Source organism: Marmota flaviventris, chromosome 5 (assembly GCF_047511675.1).
Source record: "Marmota flaviventris isolate mMarFla1 chromosome 5, mMarFla1.hap1, whole genome shotgun sequence".
NCBI classification, from domain to species: Eukaryota; Metazoa; Chordata; class Mammalia; order Rodentia; family Sciuridae; genus Marmota; species Marmota flaviventris.
The window spans coordinates 58151430-58169213 of NC_092502.1; the positions used below are offsets into that span (position 1 = coordinate 58151430).

Sequence of the window (17784 nt, forward strand, 5' to 3'; positions counted from 1 at the left end):
GCCTTCACATAACCTTTTTATTTCAAATTCTAATCACCACTTTTCCCAATTCTGCTATTCCCTGAAAATTCCGACTATTAAGTCACATAATTCTTTCTGGGCAATGGTTAAATGGATTTGGCTGCCTGGGCAGGAACTAAGGAAAGACATGACTGGATCCAGGGCTCTGGGTGGTGCCTATATTACATCAATAGCCCCCATACCTGAAGAATATGGACAAGTGCAAATAAAGAGTTGCACTGTCTTTCTCCAAACTCTGGCTTGGCTCCGAATGTAGTTTTGATGAAATGTAATGTAGAAAAGGCTTATTCCATTTTCAACTAAGAAGAAATTCATTGTTTGACGTATAATGGAAATGTCACAACCACTATTCAGTCAGTGGCTGTGCCTTCTCGCCTATGATCAAGTACTGTTTTTGTTCCTAAATACACAACCCTTGGATCTAGTTTGGAGGTTATTCAGAAATAAAAAGTGAAGGGGAGTAATAACAGTTGAGCAACAAAATCAACCCCAAAAAAGCCAAGAGAGGGAGAAAACATAGCAAGGAAAAGCAAGGAAACAGCAGCACATTTTCTGCAGATCCCTAAATTTCTGGTCCAATTCTTGTGCTACTTCAGGTAATTCACATCATTTCCCCATCTTTCAAGTATTTTTCTTAAACTTTCAATTATAGATGGACCTTAGTGATCAACACTATATTGGGGTAGAACAATTTGGGCATTCTTGCAAAAAGTTTCAGAGAGAATTTATTTGATCAACTACATTTTTATCACTTTTTTTAATGTGAAACATGAAATTAACTTGTAATGATATAAAATGTATACAACTATAAATATCAATTTGGAGCTGACAAAAAATGAAATGTAACATTTGGAATATACAGGATGAAACATAACTCATGGGTCTATGGGATTATGACTCCTAGTATTGAAGCAATAGCATGTATATGACCCCCTCACAACTCTCTCTCTAATGATATAGTTCACTCCTGTTACCTTGTATGATTAAACTCTAGATTTTGCCTTCCCTCTCCTTTTTTTTTTTAAATCCATAGAGATGGGCAGAACTCTATAACGAAGATACAAAAAATAACCCCAAATACTGCCTTTTAGAAACAAGAAATAAAATATTTGAGTTCACCAGAGTACTTATGACTCAAGAAAACAAGCATATACTTCAGTTTGTCTTCAGAAAACTAACTTAAAAGAAGTAAATTGATTTAGCAAATATAATAACTGAAAAGTACTTTGATACTACTTAAAGCATCAAAACTATTCTAAATATCCAAATATAACAAGCAAATAAATTTATTTTACTTGAAGAATCTGGTAGAACTTACCTTTTGATATCCTAATCCATATTTTGTATTCCAGAAAATTATTAATTTATATCTATTTGAACAAGCTAGTCTTTCATAGGTAGTAATTTCCAAGTCCTTCCTGAGTTAATTATATTTTTTAATTTGGTGGATAATCAAGAAACAATATCAATATCAGACATCAAAAGATTTTATTTTGTAATATATGATACAGTTCCAACTATTAATATCACTTTACACATGATGCTATATTTCACTTGGACTAAGTTTCACTCAATTTCAACTTTTGGCAAAAATTTTTAAGTGAAATGTAAAAGATCTTCATTAAAGAAAAATAAAATGGCTGAATTACTCCCATTTTCTCATTACAGCATAGCAGCTGAGATAACACACTAGATGCAAAAAATTCATTGGCTCCTTCCAAATTGAACCCCAATACCAAAATAGTGTAGGTTATACCCACATATTCATACTAAAATCAACAGTCTTCAAAACTCCAAGTCATATTTTTTCTTGGATTCAAATTCAACAACAAAGCTTGTTCTCCAAAGGGGAGACACTCACCTTCACACTTCTGAGTCGTTTCACTCTGCTTGTGACCAGCAGGGCACCTGCATTCAAAAGAGCCCACTGTATTGATGCAGTTTCCTCCCTGGCATATTCCTGGAATAGCCTGGCATTCATCAACGTCTGCAGGGAGAAAATATTTTGAATATAGATACCACTGGTTTTCAGAATATCAATACATAGTTCTTCAGTGTATAAAATAAATTCATTGTTCTTATGAGAACGGGGTACAAGGGTAGGTATGTACATATGTTTAATTTACGTAAATGGTATTATTTTATAAGTCTTATTTTTTTTCTTTATTTTTCTTTGGAGATTTTGTTTCTAAGATCCATCTGTGTTGTTATGTGGACAATCTGTTGCTTTGATTTGTTACAGAACATCTTAATGTGTTCATGCTCCTGGTGATGGGCACCTTTAACTTCTTAGCACTTCAATGTGTTATAAGATGAATGTGCCCATTGTTTCTTTTGTTTTAGTTTTGTTTTTGTTCCTTGTGACAGAGTCTCACTGTGTTTCCCAGGCTGACCTTGAGCTTTGTGTTCCTCTTGTTTCAGCCTTCCTTGTAATCCTCCTGGGCTACCAGTGAGCAATATCATGACTGGCTCCTGTTTCATTATGAAGCTGAACTGACCATGCACTTTGAAGACTCACAGATTCTTAATCACTCTGCTGTAGACTCAGAGCAGAATTACTGGATCGTAGGATATGGATGTATCTAGTATGGAGAAGGTTCAATGGTTCTTCAGAATGCCTGAAGCAGTCTACACCCCTCTGCTGTTTATGAGAATTCCTGTGTTTCCTCTATCCTTCCAGCAAATGATATTACTATCCAGTATAATAATTTTCTTTGAGCTAACATTTGTAAAGGGATGATATTATTATTTTAGTTGTTTCTCCAATTACTAGTTATTATTAGTAGCTTATTAGATTTTTTTATCTCCTCATCTGAAAGTTGCTTATTTATATATCTTAAGCACTATTATATTGGGATTATTGTCCTCTTACTTTAAATTTTAAAAATTTAGAATTTTAAATATTTGACCATTTTATATATTGCAACTATTTTCTTCATCTTTTATTATGTTTATTAATTTCATCTGCTTAGCAAAAATCATTAGTGAATCAATGAAGTTGTAGTAAAGATTATTTTGACACATGAAAGCTAAAAGTTCCTAAGAAATGTCATAAGAAATACTTCAGGTCAAATATAAGCAAGATAGAAATTAAAATCTACATCAAAAGTGAAAAACACTGAAAATAGGAAATATGCTAAAATATAAAATATGTATTTTTTATTTTTAATGAACTTATAGATAACTGATTGCTACAAGTGATGACAATAATAGGTATTTTTGAGGTTATAAAATATATAGAAGTAAAAAGAAATGGTAACAGTGTGGAGCATTAAGGAGAGAGATGGAGGTATACTATTATGAAATTATTATAAGCAAAATGGCATAAAAGCATTTGAAATAGACTGCAGTAAGATATGTGTAGAAAAACACTAAAAGTAATTAGATATAGCAAATAATACAATTGAGAAGATAAAATTCAGTGCAAACATATATGCAATTAATCTAAATAGAAGCAAAAAAAAAACAAAACAGGGGACCAACAGACAAGAAATAGCAAAATGCAAGTTTAAATTCAATAACATCAAAAAATTACATGCAATGCAAATGGTACAGGTAATACAATGAAAAAGGCTGAGATTGTCAAAATTTATTTTAAAACATCAGGACTCAAATCTCTGTTGCTTAATAGAAACCTACTTTGATAGATTAAAAAGTAAAAAAGATGAAAAGGATATATTAAATAGTACTTAAAAGAAAGTAAAGTGATTATCTAATATTTTGCGTATCAGGACAAGAAACTTAACCACTGATAAACATTGACACTTCACAACAAACAAGGGCATGATTCACTAAGAATGTTAAATGTATGTGCACTGATTAGGAAATGTTAAATACCTAGAGTAAATAGAACTTTTGCAGATAGAACTAAAAAGGAAAAGACAAATCCATAATTATCCTGTAAATTTCTACTTTCCACTTAGTGACTAATAGAACAAGTAAACTAAAAATCAGCAAAGACATATAAGACTTGAACTGTACTTTCAAACAACTGGTAAAAATTGGTATTTATACAATACTCTATGCTTGAGCAAAGAATATTCTTATCAGACTATCTCCCCAGGCAGACTACATTCTGAGACCATATTAAAAACATGTTATATATAAAAGAGGATTAAACTCACCCAAAATATGTTCTCTAGACACAACAGAGTTAAACTAGAAGTTAATAAAGGAAAATATCTGAAATAGCCTCAAATTTGACTTTTAGCAATATACTTTGAAATAATATCTGGGTCAAAGGCAAAGTCACATGAAAAATCAGAACATATCTTGAATTAAACAAAAATTAAAATACACCATATCAAAATTTATCGGATATAACTAAAGTGGTACATAGAGGTAAATACATAGCATTAAATGCTTATATTACAAAAAGAGATTTCTAAAATCAATGACCAAAGTTTTCATATTAATAAATTTACAAAGAGGTGCAAATTAAAGTAAATAGAAGTAATAAAATAATAATGATAAAACACAAAACAAACAATGGAAATAATGTCTCTGAAGTGTGGCCTTCTGGAAATATGAGTAAAACTGATAGATCTCTATCAAGACTGATCAAAGAATAAAAGAAAGAAAAGAAATGAACTACAAATACAAAGAATGAGAAATGAACTACCGCTACAAATTCTATAAAGATTAGAAAGCCCAAAAGAAATAGGGTAAACTAAATTCATCCTACTTATGGCACGAAATTCAGTAACTAAGATGAAGTTTATAAATTCCTTGAACAGCACAAATACCAAGGTTCACTCAAGAACAAATGGATATTCTGAATGTAAGTACATCTATTAAAGTATTTAACTCACACTTTAAAATCTTTACACAAAGAAAAGTTCATGTGTAAGTGGTTTCACTCGTGCATTCTTTCAAACATTTAAGGAACAAACAATGCCAATTGTACAAGATTCTTACAGAAAAAAGAAGAGAGAACATTGCCCGACCCATTTTATTATACTCACATCACTCTAACACCAAACCCAAGACATTATGAGAAAAAAAAAATACAAGAATCTCTTCCTGGGAGAGACGCCCCAAAATCCTTGTAAAATCTAAATAAGTCAGTCTTTAGCATCATCACGAGAGGTTTATTCCTGAAATTTAAGATTTTGTTAAACCTTGAAACATTGATCAATATCGTTAACAGATGGCAAAGAGCATATGATTAACTCATAGATGTAGCAAAATCAAGTGACATGATTCAACTGTCAGTCATGATTTTAAAAATCTCAGTAAACCATGACTATAAGGGAACTTCTCAGTCCGATAAAGGGCATGCACAAAAATACTACAGCTAATATATTATAAATATTTGTAAGCCTTCTGTTTTAGAGTATTTGTATCTATGTAAATTTGCCTTGATTTCTTTGTCAGAAATGGTAGTATAAATCAGTATGTTTTTATGGTAAACACTGTCCATAAAAATAAATAAAATATGGAAGGTTATGCAAATAGTCTATTCCAATCAACACGCTAATATGACAGATTTCCTAATGTATATTTAATTACAAAATAATCCATTTTGTATTAGATGTTAAAGTACAGAAAAACATTAAAAATAAAGAAAAAAATTAAAGAAATGACTCATTGATGTCACTTAGCAGTCGGTCCTTTTAGACTTTTGTTCACACTCCCAATGAGAGTAATGGTATATATATTTAACAAGGATGAGATCCTACTATATGTGCTGTTCTGCACTTTTTTTTTCATTAAAAACATGCTGTAGATCTGTCTCTGTGTCAGTATCTATAGATTTACTCTATTATTTTTGGTAAGCTCACAAGTTGGTACATGTTAGTGTATAAATTAAAGAATTCAAGCCTACAAAAGAACTTAGCATCCTTATTATTTTTTCCTAGTTTTAGCTGTGTCTACAAAAGTTAATTACAATAGTCCAAACTATTTTGGTACTAAAATTAAAGTAAATTTCAGTGTCTTATTAAAGGATAGCTGATCCACACAAAAGTCCACTGGAATGAAATATATGGCAGGAAGTTTATATACTGGACAGTTTAATTCAGAACATTTTAAACCTCATTATTTTAAAATGTACTACATTCCCACCCTCATTACAGTGTGGTATAAAATGTCCCTAGAAACTTCCTGGCAGATAAATCAGAGAAAGAATATTATGATATAAGCTGAAAAATGAGGCCAAACTTATAAATCCCTTAATACTACTCATAAAATCTTAGACTACATACTTAGTAGACTCAGTAATTTTTCAAAGGAAAAAGTAATCTGACATTACAGGGTTTATTTTATAATTGCCTAAAAAGTATTTTCCTAGAAGTAAAAAAAATCCTTTATTTCTGAAGTCTCCTGGGCTATGCAGCTCTACAGAATTAGTTTCTTTTATGTAGATAAAGTTAGTAGTGGAAAGGAAAAAGGACATTTCAAAGAAATCATATAAGAATAATGAAGTTAGACGTAAAAGCTTACCCAATGTTTTCTCTAAAATCAACAACAACAAAAAAGCAAGACTCTGACCTTCAAACCATGCAAGTTTACACATTTTCAAAGTCCTTAGCATAAGCAACTACTAATTAATTTTCCACTGCTCAGATTGTGCTGATGTATTTCTGTCTATCTCTTTAATTCAGGCACATTTTAAAAATTTCTTTAAATGCTGAATTATTTCAAATCACATGGAAGAATTTTATAGAACAAAATTCTTTCAAAACTTAAACCTTATACAATCACTTTAGAATAAGTCTATTGAGGTTCTAAATAATGGTGTGAAAGAATAATAATTCCAGTTCATGAACTCATTTATTCTCCGACTTCCCCAAGTATCTTGCCTTAAAAGATTAAACTCATTTTATTATATCAATTAATATTAGATAATATATTATTTTTAGTTCATGTCCAAACATGGAAAAATATGTGCAGTGGCACAGACACATAAAAATGGTTTATTTAATCTGTACGTGTGGGAACCAAGGACTACAGAAATAATTAACATATTTGATAGTATGTGTTTCTTAAATGTTTCTTGTCACCAAGTTAAAGGTATTTTTTGAATGGGAGTTCTTATTTTTATGCTTTATAGATGTTCATGCATAATACTTTTACTTCCATAAAAACAAATGTCAGAAAATACAACTGAAGAATAGGTCAATCTCTGGAATCTGAGAAATATGTGGTATCCTGTAACCACTGGTTTATCCAGAACACCCAATGTGTGATACACAAAATTCAACATTGAATAAAGGATCATCACAACAAAGAAATATTGGTAACTTAGTACCTGATGAATTCTAAACCATCAAAAGAACAGAGCCTGTTTTTAACTCAATGCTCCTTATCTCAACAAATGCCACCATCACCTTCAGCTGCTAGAGTCAAATGGTGACAAACCTGCCATTTCCCTGTCAATTCTCATATATCATTTTGTCAGCAAAAAGTGGCTACTTCCCATACATATCTCAGATCTTCCCTCTGTTACTATACTTGTCTTAGCCTCTATCCTATATTCCCTTCACTACTGCAGGAACCTTGCACCTGGTTTCTGGGCTTCCTCTCTCAGCACCATACTGAGTTCTTTGCAGAGAAGCTGAAGCACGTATTTATGCTTTAATCAAATCAAGCAAGCACATGTTGTTACTTCAGCAGTTTACAGACACTGGCAGCTGTTTTCTGTTCTGTGCTGTTCTGAAGAAGTTTGAGATGAGTTGGGACATTCCCTTATTAGAAACACTCAAACCAAAAAAAAAAAAAAAATCTTGCATATTGTGCCTTAATATGTCCACAGTGTTCTCATTATCTTCTGCTTTTAATGAAGATTTGTGTTTTCCAGTGAGTAGACAAGCCTTTAACTACTTTAGATAGTTTTTTTTTTTGTCATTTGTAAACATGTTTTGTTGCTGTTGTTGTTCAGCTCTGTTCATATCTTTAGTCTGGCTTCAATGTGTCAGATTTTCTATAATCATTATTTATTGTTCTCTGACATTTTGATTTGTGTGATTTCCTGGTGTCACTAATTTTTTTCATTTGTATGTATGCATATAGTATTTGCTTTTCTCATTGGGTACAGTTTTAAATTCTTCTTCAATGTCTTGCTTGAGTACTATCAGTTCACATTTTGTCTCATTTGATTGTCTTTACCTAATTCTTCTTTGAGCATCTTTTTAAAAGAAAGAACATATTATTTTTAATTTTCTTGAGATAACAGAAGTATATGAACTTTGCATTTATTTAGGGCAGTGATTTTTTTTCTTCTCCAGAGACACAAAGATTTACTTCGGGAAGCAGTCACACATTCCAGGAGAATGAGGGCCATCTCCAGAGGAAGAGATGGCCTATTGGGGGTTGTACTTAGAAGTGTGTTCTTCACCTGCATTTTCCATATGCTCTTTTTCTTTCTTTTTCCTCCCAATTTTTCTAAGGAGAGCTTTTAAATTTTTTTCCATTATCTTGCAATGGGACATTTCCTGCTGAAGCCAGGTGGCAAGAGTCAAGAAGAAATGAATCGGTTTGAAAACTTCCATAGGGCATACAGCCTGAAACAGTCCCAGCCCCCTACATTTTCTTTTCTTGCTCTGGCATCAATTTTCAAATTTCAGTGGGTGATGAGCTCCCACCTTCCACCTTTTTGAGATACTGAGGGCTTCCTAGTGCTTTCTCCCCCTGCCCCCTTTATTCCAGGAGTGTTTCTGGGATGGAAGGAGAATATTTAGAAGTGGATTGCCTCCCCCTTTTGAGGTTCTCCTTCTGCAAACCTACCGCTACAGTGAGGATCTGAAGTCAACCCAACTCTTCCAGGAACATTCCCCTCCTCTCCAACAGAACACCAACAACTCTAGTTCTCTCTGTTAGTAGGAACAAATTATCACCCACCAATGGCCTATCAGAGTAATGATACTTTAAGTAAATGTTTAGAAACTTCTCCCACCAAGTACCTGTGATCAATCATTGATTTTAACTGAGCCTTACAGAATGACATTTGAGAATGCTGGATTGTTCTTTGTTATTTATTCTCATGGCAGTTTTTGTTCAGTTAAAACTGCTGCCCTTAATACAGTATGTTTTAAGTCACATTTCTAGATCTTACAAATAGTGGCTTGTTTGACAGTATCATATAAAGTTGGATTTTATCATGATTTAGTTCATTGGGCCTTAAAGACAGTCAAGATAATTTGCTTGGGCTGTACCTACTTTTAATAAATTACATGAATTGAATGAATTGGACAATAGATATATCTCCTTTTTACTTTGTGCTATAATGGAAGGTCGGGACAACTTTCTACTCAGGGCATCTTCTTCTCATTCTAAAACACAGGAGGCTAGTCATTGCTGCTGGGTTTCAGCTGAGATTAAACTCTGCTCTTTTCTTGTGCAATTAGACTAATTAGTTTTGTGTCCAAATACCATAAGAAAAGAAGAACACACTTCTTTATGTATATATATTTTTTAGTTATAGTTGGACACAATACCTTTATTTTACTTATTTATTTTTATGTGGTACTGCGGATTGAAACCAGTGCTTCTCACGCACTCTACCACTGAGCCACAATCCCAGCTCAAGAACATACTTCTTTGTTTAAGTCTATGTTCTGGATCCTACCTACAACCTGTGTGGAGCCTGTGAATCCTGTACCTGTCAAGTTACCTGCAGTAAGGGGCTTAGCATCAATCTGTTACTACTGTCAATGATAAAAGAGATGGATTTTAATAGGCAAATTCCTTTTGCTGTATTTTCATTTTTGAAACATACAGAATAGTTTAAAAGAACTAATCCCTACATAGCAAATAGCATAAATTAATAATTATGTGAATTGTTTTTTAATGTCTTTAAAGATTTTAAGAACAATCAGTTCATTTGAAAACATAAAATACAAAAAGCCAAGTACTAATCTTAAATAAAATATCACTTCTAATTACAATAGACTTATGCAACTAAAGATAGGAAAAAAAAACTATGTGTAAGAAAATAATACGTCATATGCACGTGACAGTTATAACATGTTTGAGCTTCTACATATTCTTGGAAGGACGTATGACACTCTAAAAAAATCTTTCATTCACTTACTGCTTAAATTTTAAGGCCTATATGAGATGACTTTGGTCCTTTGTAAGGTAAAATGGAGGAAAGTGTAAGGCTAAATGTGGATAAAGGACAAGAGCTAGAAATCACGATATTCTCAAAATTACAGCACTCAAGAGCCATGTGGCTGACCTCATGGCACCCCAGGAAGTACACCTTCATTTCCCACAGTTATCCTGTTTATAACAAATTATGTTTCAATCCCTCTTAAGTCATGAAGTCATTATGACTGCATCAGCGATGGTATCATTATGTTCAAGACTTTGGAAATGACTTCGCTTGGATAAAATGAACCATGTTTGAGAGCCAATATTAAGTAACTTACAGTTACTGTCCACATAGCTCAGATTTAGTTTTAACTTTATAAAACTTTTCAGTTATCCTATAAAATGATCATTATTATAAGAGAATCATGACATATATAAACTGTGTTAATGTGTTATTTTTTCATGCCCTATCTCTTCCAAATTAATTTGGCTCAAGTATTTGAGAAGCAGTCTAGGAATTTAAAGAGAAAAATGAAATCACCATAAGATGCAGTCTAAAAATAGCCTGAATTAAAGATTATTATTTAATTGAAAACTTTCCGATGATGCCATGATTTTGAAATAAAGCAGAACTTTTCCAGACATTTTAACCATATGGCAAATTTCACTTTACTCCCATTACTCTGTTAATCCATTAGATTTTAAGGCAAGGAGAGTCCAAAAGTTATCTTTGCTATATAAACAAAATCAAATAAGTAAGCCTTCAGACGTTACTAATTCTGGAAGAACATTCACAAAATTTGAGATCAGAAGACAAAACTTATATATTTTTTTTAAATAACAGTGTTCTGAAAACCCAGGTCCCTCTGACAAAATATCAGAGCAAAGAAGCTTAAGTATAAATACAAATGAGGAAAGTAAATAATCTGGGGATGTTTTGGTTGAAGTTAAGGTCTTTTCTTGGTCTGAAATGAACTATTTCTTCCTTTGAAATAGAGAGGTTTGGAAGTATTTCAATATTAATAGCATTTATCAATCCAAAAGGTATTTCCTAAGTATTTACTATGTGCCAGGCACTGTTCTATATGTCTCAGAAACAAATGTGCAAAAAGGTTTAAGCCTTCTGAAAACCTACGTTCAAGCTAGGGAAAATAAAAACAATGAAAATAATAAGTAAGTATCTTAGAAGGTGAGAAATACTATTTAAGAAAGTATTATTCTATTAAATCCCATAAATATTAATGTAGAAATATAAGCAGTATTTTATAATTATTTTTATTATTAATCTATGAAAGTTACATGGTATTCTATACATTAATCTGGGGGAATCTATAAATAATAGAATACACTATTCAGAATATACTATAGTGCATCTTCCTATAGGAGAAGTAGTTGCATTCTTTAGTTGCATAATGAGACTTTGTATTCACATGACAAATATAGAATTTTATTGTCACTAGTGAACAATATTGCCATTTAACCCAATTTTCTTTATTAAGGTCTTACATGTGATGGTTATCAAACAAATATTACAAGTCACAGATGACGTGGATATTATATGTGAGGAAATCACAGTTTCCAATCTGCTGAGTTATCGATCATCCCCTAGGTATCCCTGTAGTTCCGATTTGAAAAGAACTTTCACATAAACAACTATTTAAATACAGGCTGAACATCCTTTAGCTAAAAGACATGAAACAAACTAGAAGAGTTCAGATTTTAGATTTTTCAGATTTGGGAATACTTGCATTTCCATAATGAGATCTGCCTTAGGGATAGGACTCAAGTCTAAACACAAAATTCATTGTTTCCCACACACCTTATATCACAACTTAAAGGTAATTTTATAGAACATTTTAAAGAATTTCGTGCATTTGACTATTGACAGATGAGGCCAGGTATGGAATTTTCTACTAGTAATGTCATGTCAATTCTCAGAAAGTTTTGAATTTTGTATTATTTTGGATATCAGATTTTCAGATTAGGGATGCTAAACCTATTATAAAACTATAAAGCTAACATTAGAGGCTACCATGAGAGATACATTTACCAAACTATGCAGAGTACTCACACTTTATTATTGAGCTCTCCAAACTGCAATTTTTATTTGGGGGTTTAGAAAATTGAATTGCTTTCAATAATATGCCATTTAAGTGGATGGGGTTGACATCATTTTTGCTTCTGACATTGCTTATTAGCATCAACTTGAAAGACTTCAGGTCTATATTTGTATGTGATTTAATAATAACAAATAAACCTAACTCCCCATGTCTCAAATATGAGTAATATCATTTCTTGGAATAATACAAAAAAGTCATTTCCATTTTCTCTCATCCTACTGCTATATGATGTGAAGGTAACTGCCATTGGAGAGCTCACTAGAGAAAATAATCCCAAGCTTCAAAAGCCGATTCAGTATATAAGACATGGATGGAAATTGATTAAAATAATTATTACGAGTAAATAGGTAACAATTTCTGGCTAATTGGAATCAACTCCTATAACATCATCAGGTCCCTGATCTGGGCTTGATATAGACACCAGGTCATGGATGTTGCTGTGGAGTTCCAGATGAGCTGGAAAGAAGATTGCAACTGAGCCAGGTCACAAGGTCTGAAATGGCTGCAGTCATGGAATGAATTTGCTCTTTGTTTTTTAAGATACTACTGATAACAATATGAGGCCAATTTATGATGATTCTCTTCTCCTGATACCTGTGGTCAGGTTCTCATAACTTGAATGAAATTAAGAGAAAATGTGTTTTTCCTGGACATTTGCATGTGTTTCGTTGTGGGGTAAGAGTTAAACCATCTGGACGAGGATACAGAGTGGCTGATCCTTTGATTGTATGAAATATTTTAAATTGTTGTTTTTAATTTCCCTCAATTTTTCCTATCTCCCTCTCTTCTTTATTCATGTCAAGACCTGAAACAGTTACTAAGTAGCAAAAAGATAAACCATCTCTAGTAGGCCTCTAAGGAGACCTCTCTTGGAAATAGATATTGTGTTAAGGATTATCACCTGCAGTGCCAAGTTCTCCAACCCAGTCAAAGGAGAGATGAGAGGTGGGTGATTGTGCAGATAGGAAGAGACTGACTCACCTTGGCAAGCTCCTGTACGAATGTTGGGGATGAAGCCCCGCCGGCAGGGCTGCGGCTGGGCTGGACACATCTCACAAGGATGACCCCATGCCCGCCCAATGGTAGCACAGCACAGAGTCTTTGTGCAGACTATGCCTGTCAGCTGCCCTTGGCACATCTGGTTGTTGACCTGAGTGAAACAGGGGCCGGTCCTGTAATCTGGAATGTAAAAGATGAAAAGACAGGTTTTATGATTATACACTAATCTTGTAAGGTAGAACAGAGACTGTTTCTTCTGACCAAACTTAACAACAAAAGGTAAGAGAGCTGCATTTTGAAAATTCATAATTTTTCCACCATGGGAAGTGCATTAAGAGACTTCAATGTATTCTACACTGGACACTGTAAATAGGTGCTCGTGGGCTGAATCTGGCATACAGATGTGTCTTAATGATTTGCATAATGTTTTTAAGGAATATAAATTAGTAGCCAACATTGTAAAGCTAAGAAATTTCACACAAAATTTGTATTTCTGGCTTTTCTTGTAAAATTGGAGGTTGTAGCCACACTAGGTCCACCATACTATGTGTTTTTCCATTGCAGCCCTCCCTATAATTCCTTACGGACAAATTTCTTTACTTACTGAGATGCCCCACCTGGGCCCTGGGGGCAACTGCATGAGTGACTCTTCTCTATCTAGCAAAGACTTTAGTTTCAGATTAGGGGATAAGAGTTTAGAAAATCAAAATGAACCAACAAAAATAGACATTTCCATAGCACAAATATATTCTGGCAGTCTAAATTGCCTATAAATATTGAGTTCTAACAAGATGATTTCTGTTTGTGTGCCAGTCTGTTTAGTTCTATGGTTAACTCAATGAGGAAGACAGTACTAATGAGACTCATGGATTCTTTATAGTCAAGTTAATCTTATATAATCTCTGTTCTCTAGCAGATGACTATCAATGTTCTGCTTTTATGACAATGATTAAAACATTAGTAGATGTTATGTGTGATACATAAATAGACTCTCCTATGAACAGTGAAGATGGTCCATTTAGTCCTTGCATCTCCAAGTGTGGTCACAGGACCAGCAGCCTCTGCATCTCTGAAGAGCTGGCTAGAAATGCAGACTCGGGCCCTGCTCCAGGTCTCATAATCCAGAATGTGCACTTTTAACAAGCTATTCAGAAGATCCATGTGCATGTTAAAGTTTAAGGAATGATTTAGAATGCAAGCAACTCTGAGACTGGTGCTGACTATTTTTACTCTACTCTTCTTCCTGCTATCATTTATTCCAATTAACCTTTAGGATGATCAGCAAGCATTCATTAAACAAAACTAAATAATGAACTAAATAGTTTTTAATTTGAGTTCTGTTGTTGCTGTTTTGAAAGACACAAGAAATCACACAAAGGTCAGTTTCTTGAGGACTGACCTTAACATTTGCTACATTTGCTTTTTACTTTTTAGGTACCAGGAATTTTTAGGTACAACAGAAATGTGGGGATAAAGCACTCCCACCCCTAACCTTTCTTACAAAAACTGTAGGCATGGCTTATGATATAGGGAATACTAGAGACATTATTCCATTTAAAGAGGAAAGCTAGAACAAGTTTAATCCATATTTTTGTAAGAACAAAACAAGTTCATATTCAAAAGAAGAGTCAATAATATTCATATGATTTTCCTGAAAAATTGTTACTGGGAAAACCAATCTTGGATAATAATTTTACACTCAAAACCCTAAGTTAGGAAGGTGAAGACAGCATATAAAATGCTGCTGGATGACAAAAACATAATTTAAAGCAGTGAAAAGCTTATTTTTTTATGGACAATGAAGCTTTTTCATAGAGGAAAAGAATATTTTCAAAGCTCAATATAAAGAAACAAAATCAAGAATAGGTAACTTTTTTTTTGCAATTGGTTTAATGTTCTTTTACTCTGCAGCTGAACTTCAACAAAAATAGCTCATTTTAATCCCCTGCATAAGAACAGCAGATGTGCTGGCTGCAAATCATATTTTTGAAAAAGACAATCTCTGGCATATACGTGAAGATATGTCAACTTATAAATAAGCACGCTTCCCATACCACAGACTGCCCAGACTGCCGGGTCATACATTTTTAATAATCTATTCTATTGTCCTTCAGGCAATAACTGTTTGGTCATTTAAAATAAATATTAAATTACATATTGCATTAAATTCTGAATATATGGGGGGAAAGTCTATATTTTCACCAAAATTTTTTTTTAAAATTTTATATTCATGCATAAATACTAGGTTCATATTCTTCTTACACTTCTTGGATTCCCAGAGAGAAGTCTGCACAACCTCCCTCTAATCCCTCTCTTCAGGAAATCAACTTTCTAGGAGACACATTCTTTCTTCTAACATTGTACCTTCTTAAAATTATATCCTCTTACCATGGTCTCTGTGGAGAAGGGAAATATGTGGACACAGACAGCTGTTTGTCCTCTGCAAATGACCTCTGGTGTTGAAGGCACTGATTAAGGAAGCACCAGACTCCCATCCCAGAAACAGAGTTTACCACTTCTTAATTTTTCTTTGCTTACATTTTCCTCCTCAAAAAGTGTGATGAATCTATTTTCTTAAATGATGATATTTTGTTTTCTGGTTAGCAATTAATTACTTATTTTTTATTTTTTGGGTACTGGGTACTTTACCACTGAAATATATCCCCAGTTCTTCTTAATTTTTGAGTTTAAGACATAGTCTCTTTAAGTTGCTAAATTGTGGAGGCTGGCCTCAAACTTGAGATACTTCCACCATAGCCTCCCAAATCAGTGGGATTATGGATATGCGCCACTATGCCTGCCTAATTACTCTGAAGTTTAAATTTACAACCATACCTGCTTATTCAAGAATTGGTAATGTGTAAGAACAAATGCTAGAATATAGAAAAGGAATTTAAATTTCCTGATCAGATGAAAACATCTCATTCCAAACTCTACTTGTATTTTAACTATGAACACAAAATACTCCTAAAAATACCTTAATTGGTTGTTATTGGTCATGCATTGTTTTCCTCCAAGTCTCACCATGGGCAAACTATTATTGTATACCAAGCTAACCCTTCATAGTCAGGGGTGTTAGCAAAGAATGAAAGGCAAGAACTTCTCAGGTACTTGGTATCTTGGAGCCAGTGGACTGGCAATAGATATATCCTTCCTTATACGACCAAGAATATATTGTTTAAAATCAGTCTGTGTAACATAAATATATTTTGATTTCCTAAGGTCTAAGTGAAATGCAGCATTTTGACTTGTTTTATGCCATTTCACTTTTTATTTACATTAACAATTGGTCAATCAACAAGTTCATAAAAAAACTTTGGGTGCTGATTACTCCCCCCACCCCCCAAAAAAAGAACTTGATTAAGGTGTACTTCACATAACCTAAGTACACCAGTGAAATTCAGTGATTTGGGGTAAATATTTTTCATTGTTCAACCATCACCACAATTCAGTTTAAGAACATTTTCATCACCTCCCAAAGATTTCTGGTGCCCATTCTTATCCCTGGTCTCAGTCAACTATGAATCTGGTTTCTGCTGCTATAAATTTGCCTTTTTTGGACAATTTGTATAAAAGAAATCATACTATGTCAAGCTGAGTGTGAAGCCAGCCACTGTGAGGAGTTTCCCTCAGAAAGGAGAAGAAAAGCTTCTTTTGCAAACTTCGGGAAGAAGGGCAGGAAGCACGGGGATGTAGACGAGTTTACATGGTGGAGGAAAATGAGTGATATTCTGATACCTTCTATTTTTTTCTATGAAATAGGAGGTGGTAAGAGGTCTTTGGTGGGGTTGAGTGGGGTGTCAGGTCTTGGAGGTTCACTGAGATAGCACTGAAGATAACAGAAGAGTGAGTTGACCCGAAAATCCAGCCAATGCACAGGTGACACCCAGCACCTTGCTATGGTGGAGAAACAATATGACTTTATCACCAGACCAGTTGGCTCATTTTGTGACTTTTTCTGGGCAATTGAATTCACTCAGAGGAGGGAGTTCGGGTGATGTTAACATATTTTGAAAATGTTACAGACCATGGGATGTACACTGGATGAGACAGAAAGTGAAAAAAGGAAAGAAATGCAAGATGGAAGTGGAAGTGGAATAAAGCAGTGAGATGGATGACTTAGGTGTTCCCAGTGAGGTCCTAGATGAGACGGGAAAGCAGAGGCAGCAATACATCAGCTGCCCATGAGGCTGTAATGGCATTTACCTAACTAAGAGGAATGAAATCATGGCATGCAGCAACTTAGGTTGTGCTGTATAATTTAGGAAAGCTTCCCACATATACCATAATGTAAACGTCATTCCTTGCAGCTGTTCAATGGGGTGACCCTGTTAGAGATCTTATATGCTGTAACTGCAAGTCAGATAATGCTCTAAGCTATCCATTATTACTTTAATAAAGAATTGCCTAATCCTAAAAAGTATATGGAAAAAATGTGAGATTTCTCATAACTTACATGATATTTAGACTTAAGCAATCAGTTATTTCCATTCCGGGGAATAAAAAAAAAAATGCAATACACAAACAAGTCATCATTTGGTATAGGAGCTTCAGACATGTACATGATGAACTGTGTAATGTATATGGCTTGAGTTTAAGGATCCTGGCC

General features: G+C 33.7%; 1 protein-coding gene across 1 annotated transcript in view; it reads right to left on the reverse strand.

Moving 5' to 3' along the window:
* Positions 1-17784, reverse strand: part of Fbn2 (fibrillin 2) — a 231897-nt gene that overhangs the window by 149485 nt on the left and 64628 nt on the right. The window contains exons 6-7 of the mRNA XM_027949328.2: positions 13158-13355; positions 1883-2008 (exon numbers count right to left, since the gene is read on the reverse strand). Coding sequence (XP_027805129.2) covers positions 1883-2008; positions 13158-13355 — 324 coding nt within the window. The remainder of the gene's footprint in view (positions 1-1882; positions 2009-13157; positions 13356-17784) is intronic.